We start from the raw sequence: 21,420 nt of genomic DNA, 5'->3' as shown, positions 1-21,420 counted from the left end.
GCCACAAAGCCATATGTCTGGGGATTTCTGAGGATTCATAGGAGGTAGAAGAAAGCAGGAAATTCCCTCTCCCTGCTTTCCTTCTCACCCACCAATTTTGGTTTTTGTTTGGATTCCTATCCCCTTGTTAGCTTAATACAGCCACTCCACCACCTCTGTAAATGGGGGTCTCTGTATACACAGTGGGAAGTAAGCCTTATTGATGCCCCTACCAGGGTGTGATTCAGTTGAGATTTTAACCTATATATGCCATAAATATAGCTGGAATATATGCATCTATATTTTTTTACTTTTATCAGGAATTGGTGGCCAAGTATTCTCAGCAAATGGTAAAAGGCATGTTGCAGTTGCTGTCAAACTGTCCTGCAGAAACAGCTCACCTGAGAAAGGAGCTTCTCATCGCAGCTAAGCATATTCTGACCACGGACCTGAGGAGCCGTATGTCCCTTTTGCATATTTTAAATAGTTGGAATATGTTGGTGGGGAAATGGTTAGAGGTGGGTCACAAGGTATGGTTCTGTGTTCTCAGTGTAACAAGAGTCCTCTCTTGTTAAGGTTGCTTTATGATTGCTGCCAGAGTCAACTGGGTGCAATTAGCATAGCAGTTTTAGAGCTAGTTTGAGTTCGCTTCACTTGGCGTGAAGTGGATAGAAAATCAGCCATGCCTATGAACTGGAACCGGTCAAACAGGTCAAATCGGACTGCTGGTACCTAGGTATTTAATATCTTACATTGGTAAATGTAAAATCAACTGGAATCTGCAAAGTTAAATGCAAATTCCCCCCACCACCCTCAAGGTGCTAGTGAGCCTATAGAGTGGGAAAACAAATTTTTGGAGTTTAAACTACTCTTCCACAGTTACTTTGTACAGCAGAAATATGGGATTGTATGCAATGAAGTCTGTTCTCCATCTGTTTACTCTGTTAACTCTGTTCTCCATCTGTTTTCTTATGGTGTGTGCCAGATAAAAACTTGTTTTTGGATTGTCTAAATAAGATCTATAAAATCGTGATTTGACAAAGGTATAGCTTAGCTTAATTCTGCACATGGGACCCAACTCTACAGACCCCCTAACCTTGCACTTTCCTTAAAGGATTGCAGTCTTGATTGTAACTTAATTGCAAATTAAGTGTGTTTATCTCATTAACAAAAGCATAATGATGTGGAAAGTAATGTCTGTGTTTGACTCTTGAAAGGGGCTTATGACATAAGGATGTTAATCTCCTTATGTTTCTTGCTTTCATGTTCTCAGTCAAACCTAGCCGACCTCACAAGGCTGTTGTGAAGTGAAATGACATAAAGTAAAATGGCATGTACATCACCCTGAGCTCTTTAAAACCAATGAGAGAAATTAATGATGTTGAAATACATGGTTTCAGAAGCACATCTTGGTCAGATCTTTCTATACTAGTGTTCCTTAATACAGGGGTACCTCGACTTACAAACGACTCGACAACCGAATTTTTCGACTTACAAATGGGGGTAATGGCCGCGCGCTTACGAATGTCTCGAAATCCAGAAAAAAACCGCGGCGGTTTTAGATAGGGATTTTTTGACTTGCAAATTTTTAGATAGGGTTTAGAACGAATTTTTCCGTTTCCAATGCATTCCTATGGGAAATCACATTTCCAATGGCGTTTTTCAACTTATTAATTTTTCGACTTACGAAGGTGCCTCCGGAATGGATTAAATTCGTAAGTCGAGGCACCACTGTACATTTAACATAATTTCTTAGGGGAGTATTTCTGCTGATCTGGAGAGGGATGAGAATGCTCTAAATGTTTGTACCACTCCAGTAAATTTGGGAAGGGTGCTCAGAATCAGTTTAAGGAAACAAATATTTGCAAGCTAAGTAAATAACTGTGGCATTTTTTCTTCATTGAAGAGCAGCATGTTAAATTCACTTTTGGCACACCTGCCACTTCCCAAGGATTAAAAGTCATGCTTGGTAGACTAAAGTTTGCAGGAAATGTTTGATTCATGGCCCAGTAGTTGGACCGCCTTCTGCATTAATTAAAGCTGCTTAATAATTCTTGTTTTGTTGCCTCCATCATGACAGCGTTCTCTTGTCACTTTTCACTACAGAATTTATTCCGTGCATGGACAAATTGTTCGATGAATCCATACTAATAGGCTCTGGGTACACGGCCCGTGAAACCCTGAGGTGCGTAATGAAGATTGTTCTCTATCTGTTAACGCTGCCAGTGCATGGGATGTTTTAGCGGGTGCACAAGATCATAATCAGGTCTTTGTCCTACCTGCGCTCCCATTTATTGGCTGAAGAAGGCAAAAGGGCTGCTCACTCATTATCCCTTTGTGTGTACATTATACTCAAGGAGGCTGTAGGAGGACCACACCTATAGACCCTACCCACGACAGGCTCCTGGCATCCCTGTCCCCTGGTATCCATACATTAAGGGGACTTTCAGAAAGCAGAGTCTACAACTCTACTTCTCAATGGTCCCTGAATGTGCAGATAGTTTGGCATTGCTGGCAGGTGCAGTCCCTCTCTTCCCTCCATTGTGTCTTCTCTACAAGTGGTCAGCTAATAAGTTAATGGTTGTGCAAGGCTTCTTTTCTTGCATGTGCCGTGATGGCTGTTTTCTATTCTACTAAGTTTAGTCCCCAAGATGGTTAAATGGCACATTTTATGCCTTCTTCGGCAACTCCTGCAGCCAAGATGGTGCCAAACATATTGCTCTGCTTTCCTTTGGATTACATCAGTGAGGCCAGGAGTGAGGCCTTGTCATCTGGGGAGCCCAGGGCCTCCATGCACACTGCCCAGGCTTGCTCCCTAGAGAGGTCACTTTGGTGCAGCTAAGAGCAGTTTGACTGTGTACTCCATTGTCTCTCGAGACAGACAGATGCCAACAACCTCCACCATCGGAGGCAGGATGCCTCTAAATACTAGCTGCTGAGAATCACATGAGTGGAGAGAGTTGCTCTTGCACTCGGGTCCTGTGTGCATGCCTCTCCTAGGCTTGCCACCTTGAGAACAGGATCCTGGACTGGGTGGCCCATTGGCCTGTTTATTAATTGCAATGGGTCTTCTGTGAGTAGGACTAGCATTGGTTACCACCCTTTCACTCCTCATCACTGTGTGTTGGACGTCTATGTTGGCTTCACACATATCGGCTCAACACATAAACTGGAGATATTACGCTAAAGTAAACAGTATATTTGTTCTTTGTGTGTTCCCAGGCCCCTTGCATACAGCACTTTAGCAGATCTGGTTCATCATGTCCGACAGCACTTGCCGCTCAATGACCTCTCCCTTGCTGTCCAGTTATTTGCTAAGAATATTGATGACGAATCATTGCCCAGCAGTATCCAGACCATGTCATGCAAACTTCTGCTAAATCTCGTGGACTGCATTCGTTCCAAGAGTGAACAGGAAAATGGAAATGGCAGAGACATCCTCATGAGGATGTTGGAGGTACTGTGGCATTTAAAGTAGGGGTGCTGGAATGAAAATATTCATTAAAATCACATAGCTGCTCAGAAACGAGGCCTCTGTGCTGAGGAGGTAGGGTTAAATATATAACTAAATGAAAAAGGTAGATTGACCTACTTGGGACCAGAGGTGCTATTCAACAGTGTTTTACTTGGAGCAGACCCGTTGAAATGAATGAATGTTTAAGTTAGCTTTTAATGGATCTACTCTGAGTTAAAATCTGAGTTGAAAACCACCCTTGGGCTCATGCATTCACTGCCTCTATTTTGTGCTGCAGTTTCCTCCTCCTGTTTAGGAGGCAAACCACCGGTTGTCGTTACATCTGAATGGACAAAACTATGGCTTTCACTTGCCCTTCATGCAGGGAATGGCAAACCATAGTTTGAAGCTGCTTTGTAATCCCAGTTTGGAAGGCAAGTTCAAAACCATACAGTGGCTCCTTGGGTTACAGACACTTTGGGTTACGCATACCGCGGGAAACCCGGAAGTACCAGAAAGGGTTACTCCCAGGTTTCGTTGCTTGCGCAGAAGCGCCAAATCGCATCATGCGTGTGCGCAAACATAGTGCTGCGGGTTATGAACGCTGCGGGTTGCAGACGTGCCTCCGTCACAGATTATGTCCGCAACCCGAGGTTCCACTGTAGGTAGTTTGTTCGGCTTTAATAGCAAGCAATGGTTTGCCTTCTAGCGGAGGGAGGGGTGGGTGTGTGAACACCAGTATCATTCTGGCCTCTTTCACTGGTTGTCGGGTTTGGCATTACACCTAGATTCAGATGACGGGTATGTTGAATCTTACTTTGTTGTGACAGTGCTCCTTGTCCTCCAGGTTTTCGTCCTTAAATTCCACACCATTGCCCGCTATCAGCTCTCCGTGATCTTTAAAAAGTGCAAGCCGCAGTCTGAACTTGGGGCAGGGGAAGCCGCTTTGCCCAGCGTGCCGGCTGGAGGAACTGCCGCTCCGGTTCCTGTTCCCTCCCCTGCTCCCACCACTCCCGTGGCCCCTGCCCCGGGGCCTGTCTTTGAGAAGCAAGGGGAGAAGGAGAAGGAAGATAAGCAAACATTCCAAGTCACGGATTGCCGAAGCTTGGTCAAAACCTTGGTCTGCGGTGTCAAGACCATTACGTGGGGTATCACTTCTTGCAAAGCGCCTGGTGGTAAGGTGGCATGATTCGAATTTTACCTGGGCTTTTTTCCTAGGGTGGTGCAACTTTTTTTTTTTAAGTTACCCATTTATTTAAAATACAGTATGCATATAAGTATATCAGTTACTGGAAACCTCAAGAGAGGAGAGTGTTTCTGTGCTCGGGTCCTGGTTGCGGGTTTTCCTGTAGGCATGACGTTGGCCACTGTGAGAACAGGATGCTGGACTAGATGGGACATTGACCTAATCTAGCAGGACTCTTCTTATGTTCAGGATTACTATTTCTGAAACAAGAAACACACTTTGCGCTTAGGTGATCCATGCATGTGCTGCAGGTGAAATTCCTCTATGGTGATGTGGGAGAAGGGAGAATTGGCTAAGGATTCTGCTTGCTGTCTGCAGTTTTTATTACATTAGGTTTTGTGAAAGGCCCCCAAAGCTGTGACCAGCGTATTAATACAGAAATTGAAGCACCTGTATTAAAAATAGCCATATGCATATTTAAATGTGCTGCCTGGTTATTTAGGAGCAACTTATAGAGTTAAAGTTTTGAAGCAGTTTAAATTGTGGGATCGATTAATTGTGAGCAGCTCTAGTTTCCCCCATTTTGTTACACAAGTGCACACTTTTTAGCAGTAAAAAGTAATTTCTCTTTCAATTCGCTTTCTTCTTTTTTCAGAAGCTCAGTTCATTCCCAATAAGCAGCTGCAACCTAAAGAGACACAGATATACATCAAGCTGGTCAAATATGCAATGCAAGCTTTGGATATTTATCAGGCACGTATCCTAGCTGTTGTTTACTTGCTCTGTAATTTTAATCTCCGTTGCTTATTCTACATTGTTTTTAAATTTGCAGCTTTCCAATTGCTTTGGATATTTTGAGACGGAAAGCCAGTACAAATGGTGGTGGGGATGTGTGTTGACTTGAACCCTGTCTTGTGTCTCCATTGCAAAAGGTTCAAATAGCTGGAAATGGGCAGACGTACATCCGAGTTGCAAATTGCCAGACTGTCAGGATGAAAGAGGAGAAGGAGGTCCTGGAGCATTTTGCCGGCGTCTTCACAATGATGAACGCTCTGACTTTTAAAGAAATCTTCCAGACGACAGTTCCGTACATGGTTGAAAGAATCTCTAAAAACTATGCCCTTCAGGTAGTATGTTTCGTGTACTTGATAGTAGTTTGATCCCTGACAAAAACTTTCTGTTGGGCTTGGAAGATTTCTTTGTTAACGTGCCACTGTGTTGTCATTCTGTCGCCTTTACGGCTGATCCAGCCTTTGCCAACCTCGTGCTCTCCAAATGTTTTGGACTACAGTTCCCATCAGCCCCAGTCAGCATGGCTGGGCTTGTTGGGGCTGATGGGAATTGTAGTCCAAATCATCTGGAGGGCAGCAGCTTGGCAAAGGCTGGGTTAAGCAAAAAACTACACTAAATTGAACTGACAATAGCTCTTGTCCTCATTGGAAACGGACAGTGGTTTGGAGGGGCTGTTATTTGATGCACAGCTGGCTACTCTTGTTTCCTTTTTGTGGAATCAAATGGGTAGGTATGGGATGTCAGTAAAATGAAATCTGTAAAAAGACAAGCTACTTGAAAACAATTTGAAATCAACTCAGCGACCAATAATGTTAAGCAATTATTATTATTATTTTTAATAAAAAATAAATCTTTGCTGGTGGTTATTCCTAATTGTTTCATGCTCTGCTTTTGACAGATTGTTGCCAATTCTTTCTTGGCCAACCCAACTACCTCAGCTCTGTTTGCCACAATCCTGGTGGAGTATCTTTTGGACCGGTTGCCTGAGATGGGCTCGAACGTGGAGCTCTCCAACCTGTATCTCAAACTTTTCAAGTTAGTCTTTGGCTCCGTTTCACTTTTTGCGGCGGAAAACGAGCAGATGCTTAAGGTAAATGTTGCAAACAGGTAAAAATGGTGAGTTCTCTTAATGCGCCCAGGGTTGGCTTCTGAAATGTACATATATGTATATAGTGGTAGTTCCCATGAGATTTTGAGCTTTAGGCCGCATGCCCATATACACTTACCTTGTAATCCTGCTGAATTTGGTGGGACGTATTTCTGAGTGGATTTGTGTAGGATTGCATTGGAAAGGAGGTGCACTCTCTGTAAAACATGACATCTTAAGATTGTCATAGTGGCTTCTTTGTGCATTCGAGGCTGCTTTCATTCAGGCATCAGGCTATACAGCAGGGGTCAGCAAACCTTTTCAGCAGGGGGCCGGTCCACTGTCCCTCAGACCTTGTGGGGGGCCAGACTATATTTTTTAAAAAAAATATGAATGAATTCCTAGGCCCCACAAATAACCCAGAGATGCATTTTAAATAAAAGAACACATTCTACTCATGTAAAAACATGCTGATTCCCGGATCGTCCGCAGGCCGGATTTAGAAGGGAATTGGGCCGCATCTGGCCCCCGGGCCTTAGTTTGGGGACCCTGCTATACAGCAAACCTCCTTTGAAACAGAGGGGCGTTCTGAAAGCAGCTTTGAGTTCAACTTCATTGTTTTAGCCATTGTCTAACATATAGTGTAGCACAAAGCGATGGCCACGTGCCAGCCAGTGGCTGCTTTAAAAAGATTTTTAAAAAAATACAACTCTGCAACCCAGTTTATGTCATGATAATGAGAAAACACTGCCCGAGTGTTCTCTAAAGCTAGAATAAGTAAAGCCATTGTCTAAGCTCTCGATGTTACTGGTCACGCATGTGCAGGAGTGGCAATCGCTGCCTGCGCACAACAGTGCCTCTCCCAGCCACCTGTTTCGACCTCCGGACGGACCTCCGGAATGGATTATGGTCACAGATAGAGAGGTTCCTTTGTATACGTATGTTTGTGTATTAAGGGGTAGAACAATCAAAAGCAGTTTGTGACATACAATAGGAAAGTTTGCTATTCAAAGTGGGGGGAATAGAATTCATCCAGACTTGCATTTGGGTGAATGTAAGTTGTTATTCGGTTCCTGGGCAATGTTTACAAAGCTGCTTTGCTTCCGATGAGAGTTTATTGGCACTGTTCATTCCTTATTGGACTTTGACGGCTTGGTGTTTTAAATGCACAGGGCACTATTTTGTTCCTCTGCCAGGAAGTCCTGATTATTTGGGGATTAATAATTGAACTCAAGCACTTCCTGTCTTGTAAAGGAGCCCCAAATGTGTAAGGCATCCTGCGCCTGATGCATTGTGTTCCCTTATTCTGCTGTCAGAATCAAGGTCACTTTCATTTTATAAACAGCAAATCCAATTTAAATGGTGTGATATACTGCCGTCGCCACTCCATGCCTCTTAAATTATTTGATTCTCAAGAATTGATGGTGTGGCCTTGAGTAGACAATTTAATTTGAGTGATGAAAGCTATTCGCAGCAATTGTGAAGCAAGGTCTAGGGCCTTTAGATGTTAATAAAACCCATAATTATTTCGGAGTTTGTACCTGGGCCGAGTCTTGTCGATTTGTTTTCTTTCTCTTTTTGTAATAGCTTGCACAAGGCTTTTAATTTCTTCTGTATTTCTAAGGATGCATTAATCCAAATTGTACTGTGCTAATCATGTTGACCCCTTTGCGCATTGTGCGTTCGCTTGGTGCAGTTCTGTGTGAGAGAATAAGGAAATATGATGACAAATGGTACGGCATGCTCCAGAAACTGGGGCAGAGCTCATTGGCTCAATCCAATGATCCCTAGGACTTGGATTTTTGGCTTCCCCTTCCTTTTATAATAAGCAGATCTCCACTTTATTCATTTAACAATCATACACCTTCTGGAAGCCCACAAGTAGTAACAGCTCTCCTCCACTGTTTGTCCCCTAGTGAGTGGCATTCAGTGGCACTGTTGCCTCTGGTTCCATGTAGTCATTGATAGCCTTATCTGCCTCCATGGATGCATCATTTGGTACCTTTATATAGCTGGCTATCCTTACATGATAGAATTTTAAGCCATGTCCCTACAGTTCGTAGGCTGTCATCCACCCAGACACAGACCAAACACAAACTCACTTGCTTTCAGCCAGGTTGCTTTGCAAGCTTTCAACAGAACTCTTCTTCACATTGGATCTTAAGTAAAAAACAAAAATGGAGGGAGAAAATACCCAAAATCTGCTCACTTGATTTCCCAATGTGCCATGGTGCAGTGCGGGTATGCTTCCCGTTGCTTGCAGGAGAATGAAATGTCCTGCATTAAGCTTGGTAATTCATCCACCGTAGAATAATAGAGTTGGGAGGGATCCTGAGGGTCATTTTATCCAACCCTCTACTGTGCAACCTCTGTCATCCAACTTCTGGCTAAAAACCTCAAATGAAGGATGTTTCCAGTGACCCAGGAAAGAGCCTTCGTCCCTGGGATTTTTTTTTACTGATTTCTTGTTAAAGAAACTGGCAGTGTGAGTGCACCTTAAGAAAAACCGCCATTCTTCTGGGTTTGTTTTTTGTTTTTTTTGCAGCCACACCTCCACAAGATTGTGAACAGCTCCATGGAACTTGCACAGACAGCCAAGGAGCCCTACAACTATTTCTTGCTGCTCAGAGCTCTCTTCCGATCGATTGGAGGAGGGAGCCACGATCTCCTGTATCAGGAATTCTTGCCCTTGTTACCAAACCTACTGCAAGGTCAGAGCAGATGCCGGGGGGGGGGGGTTGTCGGTATACATCTCCTTTTTATGTCCATGATTGTTGGTAGCAAATCTGGGATGTTATTGACGCCACCTGTCACATTTCAGGACTTAACATGCTGCAAAGCGGCTTGCATAAGCAGCACATGAAGGATTTGTTTGTAGAGCTCTGCCTCACTGTGCCAGTACGACTGAGCTCCCTCCTTCCTTATTTGCCAATGTTGATGGACCCCTTGGTGTCTGCCTTGAATGGATCCCAGACGCTGGTCAGCCAGGGCCTGCGGACTCTGGAACTGTGTGTGGATAACCTACAGCCAGACTTCCTGTATGATCACATTCAACCTGTGCGGGCAGAGCTTATGCAGGTAAAGATGCAGTTATCAGAAGGGACCTTTAGAGGTCAGTGTTTGCTCAATTATCTGGGCTGCTTTGCTTTAGCCTTGGCCATCTCTTTGACGGTGATAGAACGCGGGAAGAAACTTGCCTATTAAATGGGGGTTGAGTCCTCTTTTCGACTTTCGTTTTATGTAATAGCAAAATGGCTGGCTAATGCAGGTATGTGTAAAATAATGCAGGTATGTGAGGTCCTGAAACTAAAGTGATACAGTCAAGCCTCGGCTCCCGGACACCTCCGTTTTGGAACATTTCGGCTCCCGAAAACCCGGAAGTAAATGTTCTGGTTTTCAAACATTTTTCGGAAGGCAAACGTCTGAGACGCCTTCCACGAGAGTGCAGGAGGCTTTTGCAGCCAATCAGAAGCACCATCTCAGTTGTCGATCATTTCAGAAGCCGAATGGGCTTCCGGAATGGATTACGTTCGACAATCGAGGTTTGACTGTATTGAACTATGTATTTGAGGTAGTTTGTGGGGAGTTTCACTTGTATTTTGAACCTTTCAAAGACTTTCTGTACATTTTTTCCAATTACTGTTTGTTGCTAAGTTTTACCCCCCCCCCTCAAAGAATGAAAATGTAGGTTGATGTACCTTAGGAAAATGTTAACGTGAAATACTAATATTTGTCTTTTGCCCAAGGGTGGGAGACTAGAGAAAATCCTGAATTGTTTAGTCATGTTGATGTATAACAGGGATTATCTTTCTCCGTTTTTGTGTGTCTTCCCTCACTTTGCTGTGAAACGGATTTGAAAGTGTTCATGTTCATTTTTATTTGTTTTAATTGGGACCATAAGAAGCTGCCTTGGGAAGCTTTAATTGGGACCATAAGAAGTCAGATTGTTGGTCCATTGAGCTCAGTATTCTCCACTCTGACTAGCCATGGATCTCCAGGGTTAAAGACATGTGGTATTTCCAGCCCAGCCTGCAGATATTGAAAATTGAACCCTTTTTGCATGCAAAGCAGCTGCTCTGCCACGGCTCTTTCCCAAATTAATTAACAGTTAATTTAAAATATTTCTGTACTTTTGAGCAAATCTGAGTCCAGGGTGGCTTACAAAACATGTATACACCACAATTTTCCATAGTTCAAGGTGGCTTACAACATGAAAAGGATTCATAATTACAATGTAATGAAAGTAATCAGAAGCAATAAATAAAACATGAAAAACTACACAACCAAATTGGACAATTTCCACACAAAGTATAAACTAAAGATACAAAGAATTAATAACAGCAATATCCCAACTCTAGATGTTCAGCACTCCGCTTTTGCAGCCGAGTCAGCCAGGGCCCCACCCTCCCAGGGCTGGTGGGGAGCAGGTCTTCCAGGATTCACTGCCAAAATTAAAAAAGTACACCACATGGCCTTGTTTTGAACCAACATTGTTCTGAACTGCACGTGGATGTTTTAAAACTTTCCCCCCCAAGGCTTTGTGGCGGACACTGCGCAATCCAGCAGAGAACATTTCCCACGTTGCTTATCGTGTGCTTGGCAAATTTGGTGGAAGCAACAGAAAAATGCTGAAGGAGTCTCAGAAGTTGCAGTATGTCATGACGGAGATTCAAGGCCCCAGTATTACGGCGGAGTTCTCTGACTGCAAAGCATCGATCCAGCTCCCAATGGAGAAGGTAAGATTTAATATTTATGCCAATAGCAAAATAATTTCCTTTCCACAAATATTCTAGAAGGGCTTCTGCTGCAGCCTTTTCCAAATCGGTACTTTCCCAATGTTTTCCAATTGCAATTCCTATCATCCCTGACCTTTGACACTGCTGGGAGCAGTATTCCAAAGCATCAGGAAGGCTCCATGTTGCGGAAGTCTGTTCCATCGGCTGCCAACAACAGACCACTTACGCTAGAGAAATTCCTTAAGATCCTGTTGATGTCTATTGCAACCTTTGTGAAATGTGAAGTTGTTAAATGGAGCTTGCTTCTTAGAAATATGTTTAGGATTGTTGTATTAAGTCTGTGTAGGCTGCATGATGATGCCATTATACTTGAGACCTATCTAAAATCCATTGTTGCACAGGTGTGGAGTTTATGTCTGTAGCTCGTCTCTTTCTGCCATCATAGTGAAAACTTGGTTCACAAATGAAGGGCATTGTCAGATCTTGTAATGGTGGCGAGAGGAGAATCTTGCTGTGGTCTATAAAATTTCTGAATCTGTATTTAGGACATAGTAGACTAAGGCAATATGGGACGCGGGTTGCGCTGTGGTCTAAACCACTGAGCCTCTTGGGCTTGCCAATCAGAAGGTCTGTGGTTCGAATCCCTGCGACGGGGTGAGCTCCTGTTGCTCGGACCCAGCTCCTGCCAACCTAGCAGTTCGAAAGCATGTCAAAAACTGCAAGTAGATAAATAGGTACCGCTTTGGTGGGAAGGTAAACGGCATTTCCGTGCGCTGCTCTGGTTTCGGTGTTCTGTTGTGCCAGAAGCGGCTTAGTCATGCTGGCCACATGACCCGGAAAAAACTGTCTGCGGACAAACGCTGGCTTCCTCGGCCTGTAAAGCGAGATGAGCGCTGCAACCCCAGAGTCGTCTGCGACTGAACTTACCTGTCAGGGGTCCTTTACCTTTACCTTTTTTAGACTAAGGCAAACAATTTCGTATTTGTGTGTGTAGTGTTAGTTATTAAATACTTACTTGGTTTGAGCATTCTTGCAAATTAATCCAACAGAACCTGCCACTTAAATGATGGGTATATTTTAGTTTGCATATTTTTGTTATTGGGCTCGCATCCCGGCTGTGAACTCTTGAATCACTTACCAGCGTTTGGCAGGTCACGATGTCTAAGCTTTGATCCAATTTGGCTTCTTCTCTTCCTCGCCATCAATGCTTTTTATAAATAGGACTAATTATCCTGTTGTGCCAAGACAGGATATTTTCACCTCATTGTTGCCAGACAGTAAGTGAAACCTTTCTGGCTAAATTTCTCTCCCCCTTAGCGTTACATCTCTGCCGTTCTGAATCAGGGTGGATTTGATTTAAATCAATCTGATTTAAATCATGATTTAAATCACGATTTAAATCACTAGTCAGTAAGGCTTGATTTAAATCATAGTTTTCTACATAAAGACTAATTCTTGCTGGTATAACTTTAATATGCAAGTAGATGATGATTTTTAGAATAACAACTTTTCATATTAGTTTTTTATCCCCAGTTTAATGGGTTATTCATATTTGGACAACTTTACTGTTGTACTTAGGAAGGAGAAAAATAATCATTACCTTAATAATAACAATTTAAATAGATTTATTCAACTGAAATAATAACATTACAGCATATGTTATTTGCTTAAACAAACATCCATGTTTGTTAACTAATTTGGCTAAACAAAAATAAAATATATATATTTTAAGAAACTTAGACTGTCAGCCCAGCCTACACATGAAAAACTTAAATACTGTCCACTTCAAACAATCAGAAAAATATTGTTTCTATTCTATTCACTGAACTTCTTGAAACTTAGCACTGAAGGGGTTGTTTCTGTATTCATAGGTTTGTAGAACAATAGGATTAAGGTCTTTTTCTCAACTCTGTTCATGTTATAACATTTTTGCTGTGAAGAAGAGGCATGTGATCTCTGTTGAGTCAAATTCAGTTTTGAGAACTGCAAAAGTAAACCAAGCATCTGTGATAATATCTTGTAGGCAGAGAAACTGCCCAATAATCTTACAAAAACCTCTGGAAGAGCATGACATTGTGAATGGATTAATGGAATTTATTTACCCAAAAAATTAAACATATACAACCTTATTCTACATAATTAAAAATCTAATCTTTATTTCATGATGGAATAACCTTTGGATGGTAATATATTTTCCTCAAAAAGCATTTTATTTTAAAAAAATCCAATTTAAATCAAAAAAATCGATTTAAATCAAAAAAATCCGATTTAAATAAAAAAAATCCGATTTTTTTGATTTTTTTAAAAAAAACATTGATTTTTATCCACCCTGTTCTGAATTCAACTGCGCCATTATAGACTAGAAATCTGTCTTTGCATAGACAGCCATAAAATGAAAAGTGCTATTGATATGCCCATACTAAATAAAATTCCTGCCAGCTTTTTCGAGTTGAGTAGGAAGCAATCTCTGTTTACGCTATGCATTCACAGAGCTGGGAGTAAAAACAGTTGATCTCTCAAGAATTGGAATGAAGTGCCAGCAGAAGAAATCCATCTTTCGTGTTAACCTTGTATAGTGAGAGAAGTTCCACCTCAGTGGTCTGTGGAAAACTCATTGTTTTTTTTTTATTGAAAGGTTGTGTAGAAGAGGCAAGCGGCCAGTTTCATTCATGACTGGAAATACTATCCCCCCCCCCCGCAAACAAGAATGGCTCGGTTGTTGTTGGGTGGGTGGGTGAGTGAGTGGGGAAGTCCTTAGCATTCAAAGGTCACTTTTATCTACATAATTTTATCTCCAGCATTTAAGCATGGATGATTGGATTTCCTTTCACAATCAGTTAGGCAATGAAATTTCTTATTTCATGGCTCTCAGATGAATTTTTCAGCTGGATTGCATTTGATCAATGTCCTATTCTGGGCACCTGCTTTCTTCATCTCTGAGCAAAAACATAACTTGTGTGTGCATGTGTATTAAACCAGAGAGTAAGTCAGGATGATAACTTTTATTGGGTTGCCTTGGGTCGGGCAAAACCAGGAGCCCTGGAGCTTCACAGAGCGGTTGCCGTGAAAGGACTCCTATAAATCGTCATTAAGTTGGTCCCAGGTTCCAAGATGCCGTTCCTGAGTCTCATTTATAGAGTGCTTTTTTTTGCTGTCGCGTATGAAAGTTTGAATTTCTTTATGAGATTGCTTAAAGCAGCATTTTGCCATTTACAGTGTGCAAAGTGCTTGGCTCACTTTAACTCTTCAGAGAAGGCTTGTAAGGGAACCATTTTAGAAAGCAAACCTTTGCCACACCTCAAGGAAGAGAGTGAAGCAAGTGCCACTGAAGTCAATGCAGAGTAGGAGGAAGGAGCAAATGTTCCTAACCTTCTAGATTCCTTTGTGGACCTTTCTTTACCTAAATAGAGAAAACAGCATTGTACCTTGTGTGTGTGTGTGTGTGTGTCTCAGTGACTTCAGATCTCAGATTTATGTTTAGTCTTGCTGGCTCAGATCAAAGGTCCTTCCAGGCATTTATGGGACAGACAAAAGAAAGCAGAGCGTGTAGTTAAACTATGAACCTTTCTCCCACAAAGTTGTGCCGCAACCCTGGATGCCTTTTAAAAGAGGATTAGACAAATCCATAGATGATAAGGCTATCAGTAGCTACCAGCCACTATGTTGATGCTCTTATCTCCACAGTCGGAGGCAGTAATGGTTCTGAATACCAGTTGCTGGAAACCGCAGGATTGGGGAGAGTGATCTTGCCGCGGGTCTTGCTTGAGGGTTTCCCATCTTGCATCTGGTTGCTCACCGTGAGAGCAGGATGCTGGATGCGCCATTGGCCTGCATCAGCAGGGCTTTTGTTACACTCTTAGGCAGGCATCCCCAAGCTTCGGCCCTCCAGATGTTTTGGACTACAATTCCCATCATCCCTGACCACTGGTCCTCTTAGCTAGGGATCATGGGAGTTGTAGGCCAAAACATCTGGAGGGCCGCAGTTTGAGGATGCCTGCTCTTAGGCAATCCACACTCACAGCATGAAGGTGATGCCCCTTGTGCACTGTTGCTCTCCAGCAGCTGATAATTCAAGCCATATACCGTACATCTTCTAAACTTGGGAATTCCATTTGCTTGTCAAATCTGCTGATAGCCTTCTAATTTGTCTAATCCTGTTTTAAACAAACAAAAAATGCTGAAGGGCATATGACTGTGATCAACAAGACATTGATAATGAGAAGAGTTTACAATAAAGTAGACAAAATATCATTACACTAGAAAAATGTACGTCCCAGCAAGGCTTACAGCGAGCCCTACAGTACAAAACATACTTTATTATTATATTATAATTATCGGTGCTATTTTTATTATTGCTTTGCCGAAGAAAGCTCTAAGCAGCTGAAACGTCAGCTGCTTAGAGCATTCTTCAGTGCAAGAATAATTCTTGTGCAGTATGGTTTGTCGCTGTGAAATGTATACTTTGCAAGTGTAATTATATTTATCAGTTGCTTAGAGCATCCTTCAGTAATTTTTGTGCTTTGTGGTTCACTGTAAGCCTTGCAAATGTATTCATTATTTTGTCTATTTTATTGTGTACTCTTCTCATTATCAACACATTGTAGTTCATAGTGCTGTGTTCCTCACCATTTTTTGTGGTTGCTACCTAGAACGGTGCCCTTGCATGTGATTTTGTAGTGTAACCCCCTCTTAAAGCTACTGAAGTCAGGGATTCCCAGACTGTGGTCTGCAGACCCTTCAGAATTCAAATTGTAATCCAATAAAATTCAATGTGCAAAACAAAGATGCAATAAAAATACAATTAAAAATAATAAACACTGGCACAGCACATTATAGTTTCTAGAACTGGCAGGGAGGGAAGAAAAGACTGTCAGCAATTTTCAAGTGGTCTGGGGGAGAAAATGTTTGGTGGCCACTAATTTAAGCCAGTGGGCATCACAAAAGCTCGTGCAATTTTTTGGCTAGGCAGCTTCAAAAATGCATCACTTTTTTGTTCTTACGGTTTGCTGAAGCAAATTATTTCCATTGTTTTAGGCCATCGAGACTGCCTTGGACTGCTTGAAGAGTGCGAACACAGAGCCATACTACCGGAGGCAGGCCTGGGAGGTGATCAAATGTTTCTTGGTGGCCATGATGAGCCTGGATGATAACAAGCATGCTTTGTATCAGCTTCTTGCCCATCCCAAGTAAGATTATTTTATGATGGCTTGCAAAATGAAGGTTGGCAGGCTGCGCCCAGTTCTTGGGGGTTGCATTCTGTCCATAAAGCACATAGGGTTGTCCCTTAAGTGAGTGTTACTTGGAGTAGACCATTTGAAATTAATGGGCCAACATTAGTCATGGTCATTAATTTCACTGGGTCTGTTCTGAGTTGGAATGACATTGTACACAACCAAACATGTTTGGTGACTTGGATGATTTGTAGTGTAACTGTACAGTGTTAAGAAAGAAGGAAATAAATGGGTGGGGAAAGAGATGACAAACCTGGATGCAGAAAGCACACGGGTTGCTGATGAGACACACTGATCAGGGGGCAATACCCTGGTCCTTCTCAGGTTCATGGCTGGGTGTCTTGCCATGCTTGCCAGAGGGTGGTAAATGGATCCCTGGTATATATCTTGAATCACTGTTAAAAGGAAAGAATAGACCCCCCCCCCCCAATTCCCTGGAAGTGATAACACTTGCCCATGGAGGACTTAAATGGCAGCCAGGGACAGTGAACATCTTGCAGTGCATAGGAACCTATGCCTTGTACTGTCTTCACTGACTGGCAGCAGCACTCCAGGGTTTCAGGAAGTTTTCTCTCCTAGCCCTACCTGGAGATGCCAGGGAATGAACTTGGGGCCATCTGCATGCGAAACAGATGATCTCTAACTGAACTATGTTACTGAACACTTCTGCTTCATATGCAGTATTCCTTAAAACAGCCTTATGGAAAGCTCCACAACACTGTCCCATTATTATTATAAATAAGGGACTGAGGCTGAGATATATTCCATTTGTTGAGTTTGTGGTGGAGGCAAGATTTGGATGGGGGATTTCCTGGTTCGAAGCTCATTCTGTTAGGCGCTGAGCTTGCACTATTAGTAAACAGATTGATGTTTTCAATTGCAAAACTTGAGTTACTCAGGGAATTACTGTTCCTATTTAAAACCAGTTTCAGGCATTTAGATGATGCAGTAGACCAGGCACCCCCAAGCTGCGGCCCTCCAGATGTTTTGGCCTACAACTCCCATGATCCCTAGCTAACAGGACCATTGGTTGGGGAGGATGGGAATTGTAGTCCAAAACATCTGGAGGGCCGAAGTTTGGGGATGCCTGCAGTAGACATTTTGATAGTAAAATTTACTATCATGCAAGACTTCAGCTTGGTGCTCCCGTTAACCCTTTTGAGCTCTGGGTAAATGAACACAAACCCCCTGGCTGTATCCATACCATTTGGTTGCAAGCCTTGACACGTTTGCCATGGTTGTTTAAGAATCAGATTCAGGTGGCTAGCACCAGCTGTGGCCGGATCCTGATCCTAAGCTACAGTTCTACAGTTCTCCTGATGCTGAGCTACAGTTCTACGATTCCACGATTCTATGAGCTGCATTTCCTGAGTGCGACCTTGTGGCACAGGACACATTGGATGTGGTTTCAGATGAACTGCTCATCCCTCGATTAGAACAAAGTGTTCTCTCTCAGTTAAAGTAAAACTATAAAACTGTTGATTCGTTTTGCTTTTTGCAGCTTTACTGAGAAGTCGATTCCCAGCGTAATCATTTCCCATCGGTACAAAGCCCAGGACACACCTGCCCGTAAGACGTTTGAGCAGGCGTTGACAGGGGCGTTCATGTCGGCAGTGATCAAAGACTTGCGTCCCAGCGCTCTTCCATTTGTAGCCAGCTTAATTCGGCATTACACCATGGTGGCAGTTGCCCAGCAGTGCGGTAAGTAAATGTTGGGCCAGCCATCCCCAACCTGGTGCCCTCCAGATGTTGTTGGACTACAGCTCCCATCAGCCCTAGCCAGAACAACCTCTGGAGGGCAGCAGGTTGGTGACTCTTTAACAAGAAACCAGGAGTAAAAGCACTACAGGTTTTTTTTCAGGCGAAGATATCATTCTTTTTCAGGTCATTAAGTGCACGTTGTTGATACCTGGTTTTAAATAGTTTTTGTGAATGGTGCCATTCACCATTCACTCTTTTGTATGCTGTCTGAAATTGTCGTGATAAATGGCAGTTAAGAGGAATAGAGTGGTACCTCCGGTTACGAACGGGATCCGTTCCAGAGGCCCGGCTGTATCCCGAAAACTTTGTAATGGAGGCGCCCTTCTGCGCATGCACACAGCGTGCAGAGCGCTTCTGCGCATGCGCGCAGGGCGAAATCCGGAAGTATACACTTCTGGGTTTGCTGCAGCCGTAACCCAAAGATTCCGTAACCTGGAGGTTACGCAACACGGGGTACCACTGTACATATTTTTTTGGGTGGGTGGGGAGGTCTATGACAGTAACAGTTTATGATATTTAGGTATGGTGTGGAGGAAGTAGACGGAACGGAATCCTCCACTTCTTTGCCATCAAAGAACTTGGGCTCACCCAATGAAATTGACTGCAGATTTGGGATGGGCAAGATAAAGGGCTTCTTTGCACCATGTGGGATTGATTTGTGGAATTCACTGCCACAAGATATGGCAGAGGCCAATGGCATCAATGGCTTTAAAAGGTATTTTCCCAGCCTGGCAACAAATCTTGGCCACAATGGCTAAGTTGGTCCTCCTTGGTCATATGTAGTATATCCCTGGGCAGCAGTCGCCAATGCCGTCACTCATTCCTTGTGGGCTTCCTGGAAGCATTTGGTTATACCCGTGGTCCGGGGAGATCAGGACACTGAACCAGGTGGACCTCCTTTGTTCTGACCCAGCAGGGCTGCTCTTTCCTTCTCATCTAATTGAAGCCTCTTTGTTTTCTGCTTCCTCCTCTTCCCTGCCTTACTGTAAATCCCAGGTCCATTCTTGCTTCAGTGTTACCAGGTTGGAAGCCAGCCCAGCACGGCCATGTTCCACAGTGAAGAAAATGGATCCAAAGGCATGGATCCCTTGGTGCTTATTGATGCCATCGCCATCTGCATGGCGTACGAGGAGAAAGAGCTCTGCAAAATTGGAGAAGTGGCGCTAGCTGTGATATTTGATGTTGCCAGTATCATCCTGGGATCGAAGGAAAGGGTAACGAAGCTCACTTCCAACTTTGCAGATGCGATCTTGCTTTGAACAACCCAGCCCCTTGCTGACTGATGCACATTTGCTTGGTTCTTTCCTTAACCTTCTAGGCTTGCCAGCTTCCCTTGTTCTCGTACATCGTGGAGCGGCTGTGCGCTTGTTGCTATGAACAAGCCTGGTACGCGAAGCTCGGGGGAGTGGTGTCCATCAAATTTCTCATGGAGCGGCTGCCTCTCATTTGGGTTCTCCAGAATCAACAGACTTTCCTGAAGGCACTGCTGTTTGTCATGATGGACCTAACAGGAGAGGTATTTAACACTCATATCAATTATAGGAAGCTGCTTGGACCAATGGTTGGTCCATCTAGTCCACTATTGCCTGCATTGACTGGTAGTAGCTCTCCATAGTAACTTTTCCTGGTGTACTTAAGAGTTGCTGGAGATTGAGCCCCGGACCTTCAGCATGTAGAGCTCTATGACTGAGTTTTGTTTCCTGTCCAGATGGCTTATCGCCTGCCTTTTTTCACAATTGCATTGAGCTTCTCTAATGATACTTCTCACTGAAAACTGGTGGAGAACTTGGAGGTTCTTACACAGATGCTTAGGAGTTGTATGATTTTTATCATGAAGGACACGGTAGATTCATCTGGCTCGTTCTCAGTAGGCATTCCCCGTGAGTGAAGTCAGCATCATTCCTGTTTCACAGGTGTGTTGGGCCTGAGATTGCTTGACCAGCACTATGCAGGGATGTGATACTGGCCCCCGTTTAACCACAGTTAAGATATCAGACACGGGCACTTTCTTCTGTCTTGGGAATCACATTTCTGTCTCTTACCTTCGCCACTGTTAAGGGATATATTGCATTATTGTTAACCATGATTAAAAGCTAAAAAGGAGTTGAAGTCAGCCTTAACCCGTGCCTTCAAAATCTGGTTAAATGGAAAGGTTGGTCAGCCTTTGTGTCCCTCATCAGGGTTCAAAGAAGGCGAGAGGGAATGGTACTCCAGTGAGGAAAGAGATTTTACGAATCCAGTTTAAAACTGGAGCACCGAATCTGCTGCATGTGGACCTGCCTTTTTCTCTTTCAACTTTGTATGTGTAATTACTGTTTTTGGTTGCATGGAAAACTAGGGAAGCGTTCAGTTGCCAAATAGCAGAGTTTCAGTGTGACTAAATGTGGGGAAGAAAAACAGCATGGAATTGGATAAGCAAGACTTAAAGATAACTGAATTTCACTGAGTGAGGCTTTGTCATGTGCTCTGCATCCAGACACTTTCACTTTACTGATGAGGTGTGCTTTGAAATCTCACCTTGGAAACATTAAACCACCAATTCATTCTGGCTTTGGAAATGTATCTGTGTAGCCAGCACAAGCTGCTATCATTGGCTCTCTGTCCAGTGCCAGTCTGACCCCCCCCCCCCTGCCTGGTGCTACTGTTGTCTGCCTGGCATGGTTGCTTCCTGTTTCTCTTGTCACTGCCTCCTCCTTCCTGTCTGTTTATCTGGCAGCAGTGGGCAGTGGTGCTTATTAGTGGAGCCAGATTGGCGCTTGGCTCCGTTCTGCAGGAGTGGCTGCCATGTTAAGATGTTGGGTATTGCATCTTGGTGAATTTAACATGGTAGCTGTGGAGTAGAGCTAAGTACCAGCTCGCCTCCCGTAATAATAGCATCATGGGCACAATCTCCCATCATTATACAATGCCCGCGACAAATAGCAGATGCTGGGTAAACATAACTGCAGGCAGGAGGGGAACTGGGATTTATTGACTGGTGGTGGCAGCAAACAGCTGTGCTGCACCGTGGCTCTGACAGTGTCAAGGGTGGTGGTCCTGATGGCGATGGGCCCTTTGAGAAAGTGGGTGGCCACACTGGCCCTCTGTGTAAAGTTTCCAATCCATGTTCAAGCAGGAATGTTCTTGCAAGCTGGTCACTTCACTGTTGAATTTGGTACTCCGGTGTTGCTCATTAGTTTGCGTTGGCAACACAC

General features: G+C 43.5%; 1 protein-coding gene across 4 annotated transcripts in view; it reads left to right on the top strand.

The window, feature by feature from the left end:
- Positions 1 to 21,420, top strand: part of TRRAP (transformation/transcription domain associated protein) — a 162,280-nt gene that overhangs the window by 11,280 nt on the left and 129,580 nt on the right. For all 4 annotated transcript variants that reach the window (XM_035131728.2, XM_060283007.1, XM_035131726.2 and 1 more), the window contains exons 12-25: positions 300 to 438; positions 2,086 to 2,164; positions 3,202 to 3,436; positions 4,281 to 4,608; positions 5,275 to 5,372; positions 5,552 to 5,746; positions 6,310 to 6,501; positions 9,044 to 9,209; positions 9,320 to 9,576; positions 11,034 to 11,234; positions 16,269 to 16,420; positions 17,967 to 18,166; positions 19,223 to 19,440; positions 19,545 to 19,742. In XM_035131728.2, coding sequence (XP_034987619.2) covers positions 300 to 438; positions 2,086 to 2,164; positions 3,202 to 3,436; positions 4,281 to 4,608; positions 5,275 to 5,372; positions 5,552 to 5,746; positions 6,310 to 6,501; positions 9,044 to 9,209; positions 9,320 to 9,576; positions 11,034 to 11,234; positions 16,269 to 16,420; positions 17,967 to 18,166; positions 19,223 to 19,440; positions 19,545 to 19,742 — 2,658 coding nt within the window. The remainder of the gene's footprint in view (positions 1 to 299; positions 439 to 2,085; positions 2,165 to 3,201; positions 3,437 to 4,280; positions 4,609 to 5,274; positions 5,373 to 5,551; positions 5,747 to 6,309; positions 6,502 to 9,043; positions 9,210 to 9,319; positions 9,577 to 11,033; positions 11,235 to 16,268; positions 16,421 to 17,966; positions 18,167 to 19,222; positions 19,441 to 19,544; positions 19,743 to 21,420) is intronic.

Source organism: Zootoca vivipara, chromosome 14 (genome assembly GCF_963506605.1).
Source record: "Zootoca vivipara chromosome 14, rZooViv1.1, whole genome shotgun sequence".
Lineage (NCBI taxonomy): Eukaryota > Metazoa > Chordata > Lepidosauria > Squamata > Lacertidae > Zootoca > Zootoca vivipara.
Note: the sequence above shows the minus strand (reverse complement) of the source record. Positions and strands in the feature narration are given on the sequence as shown.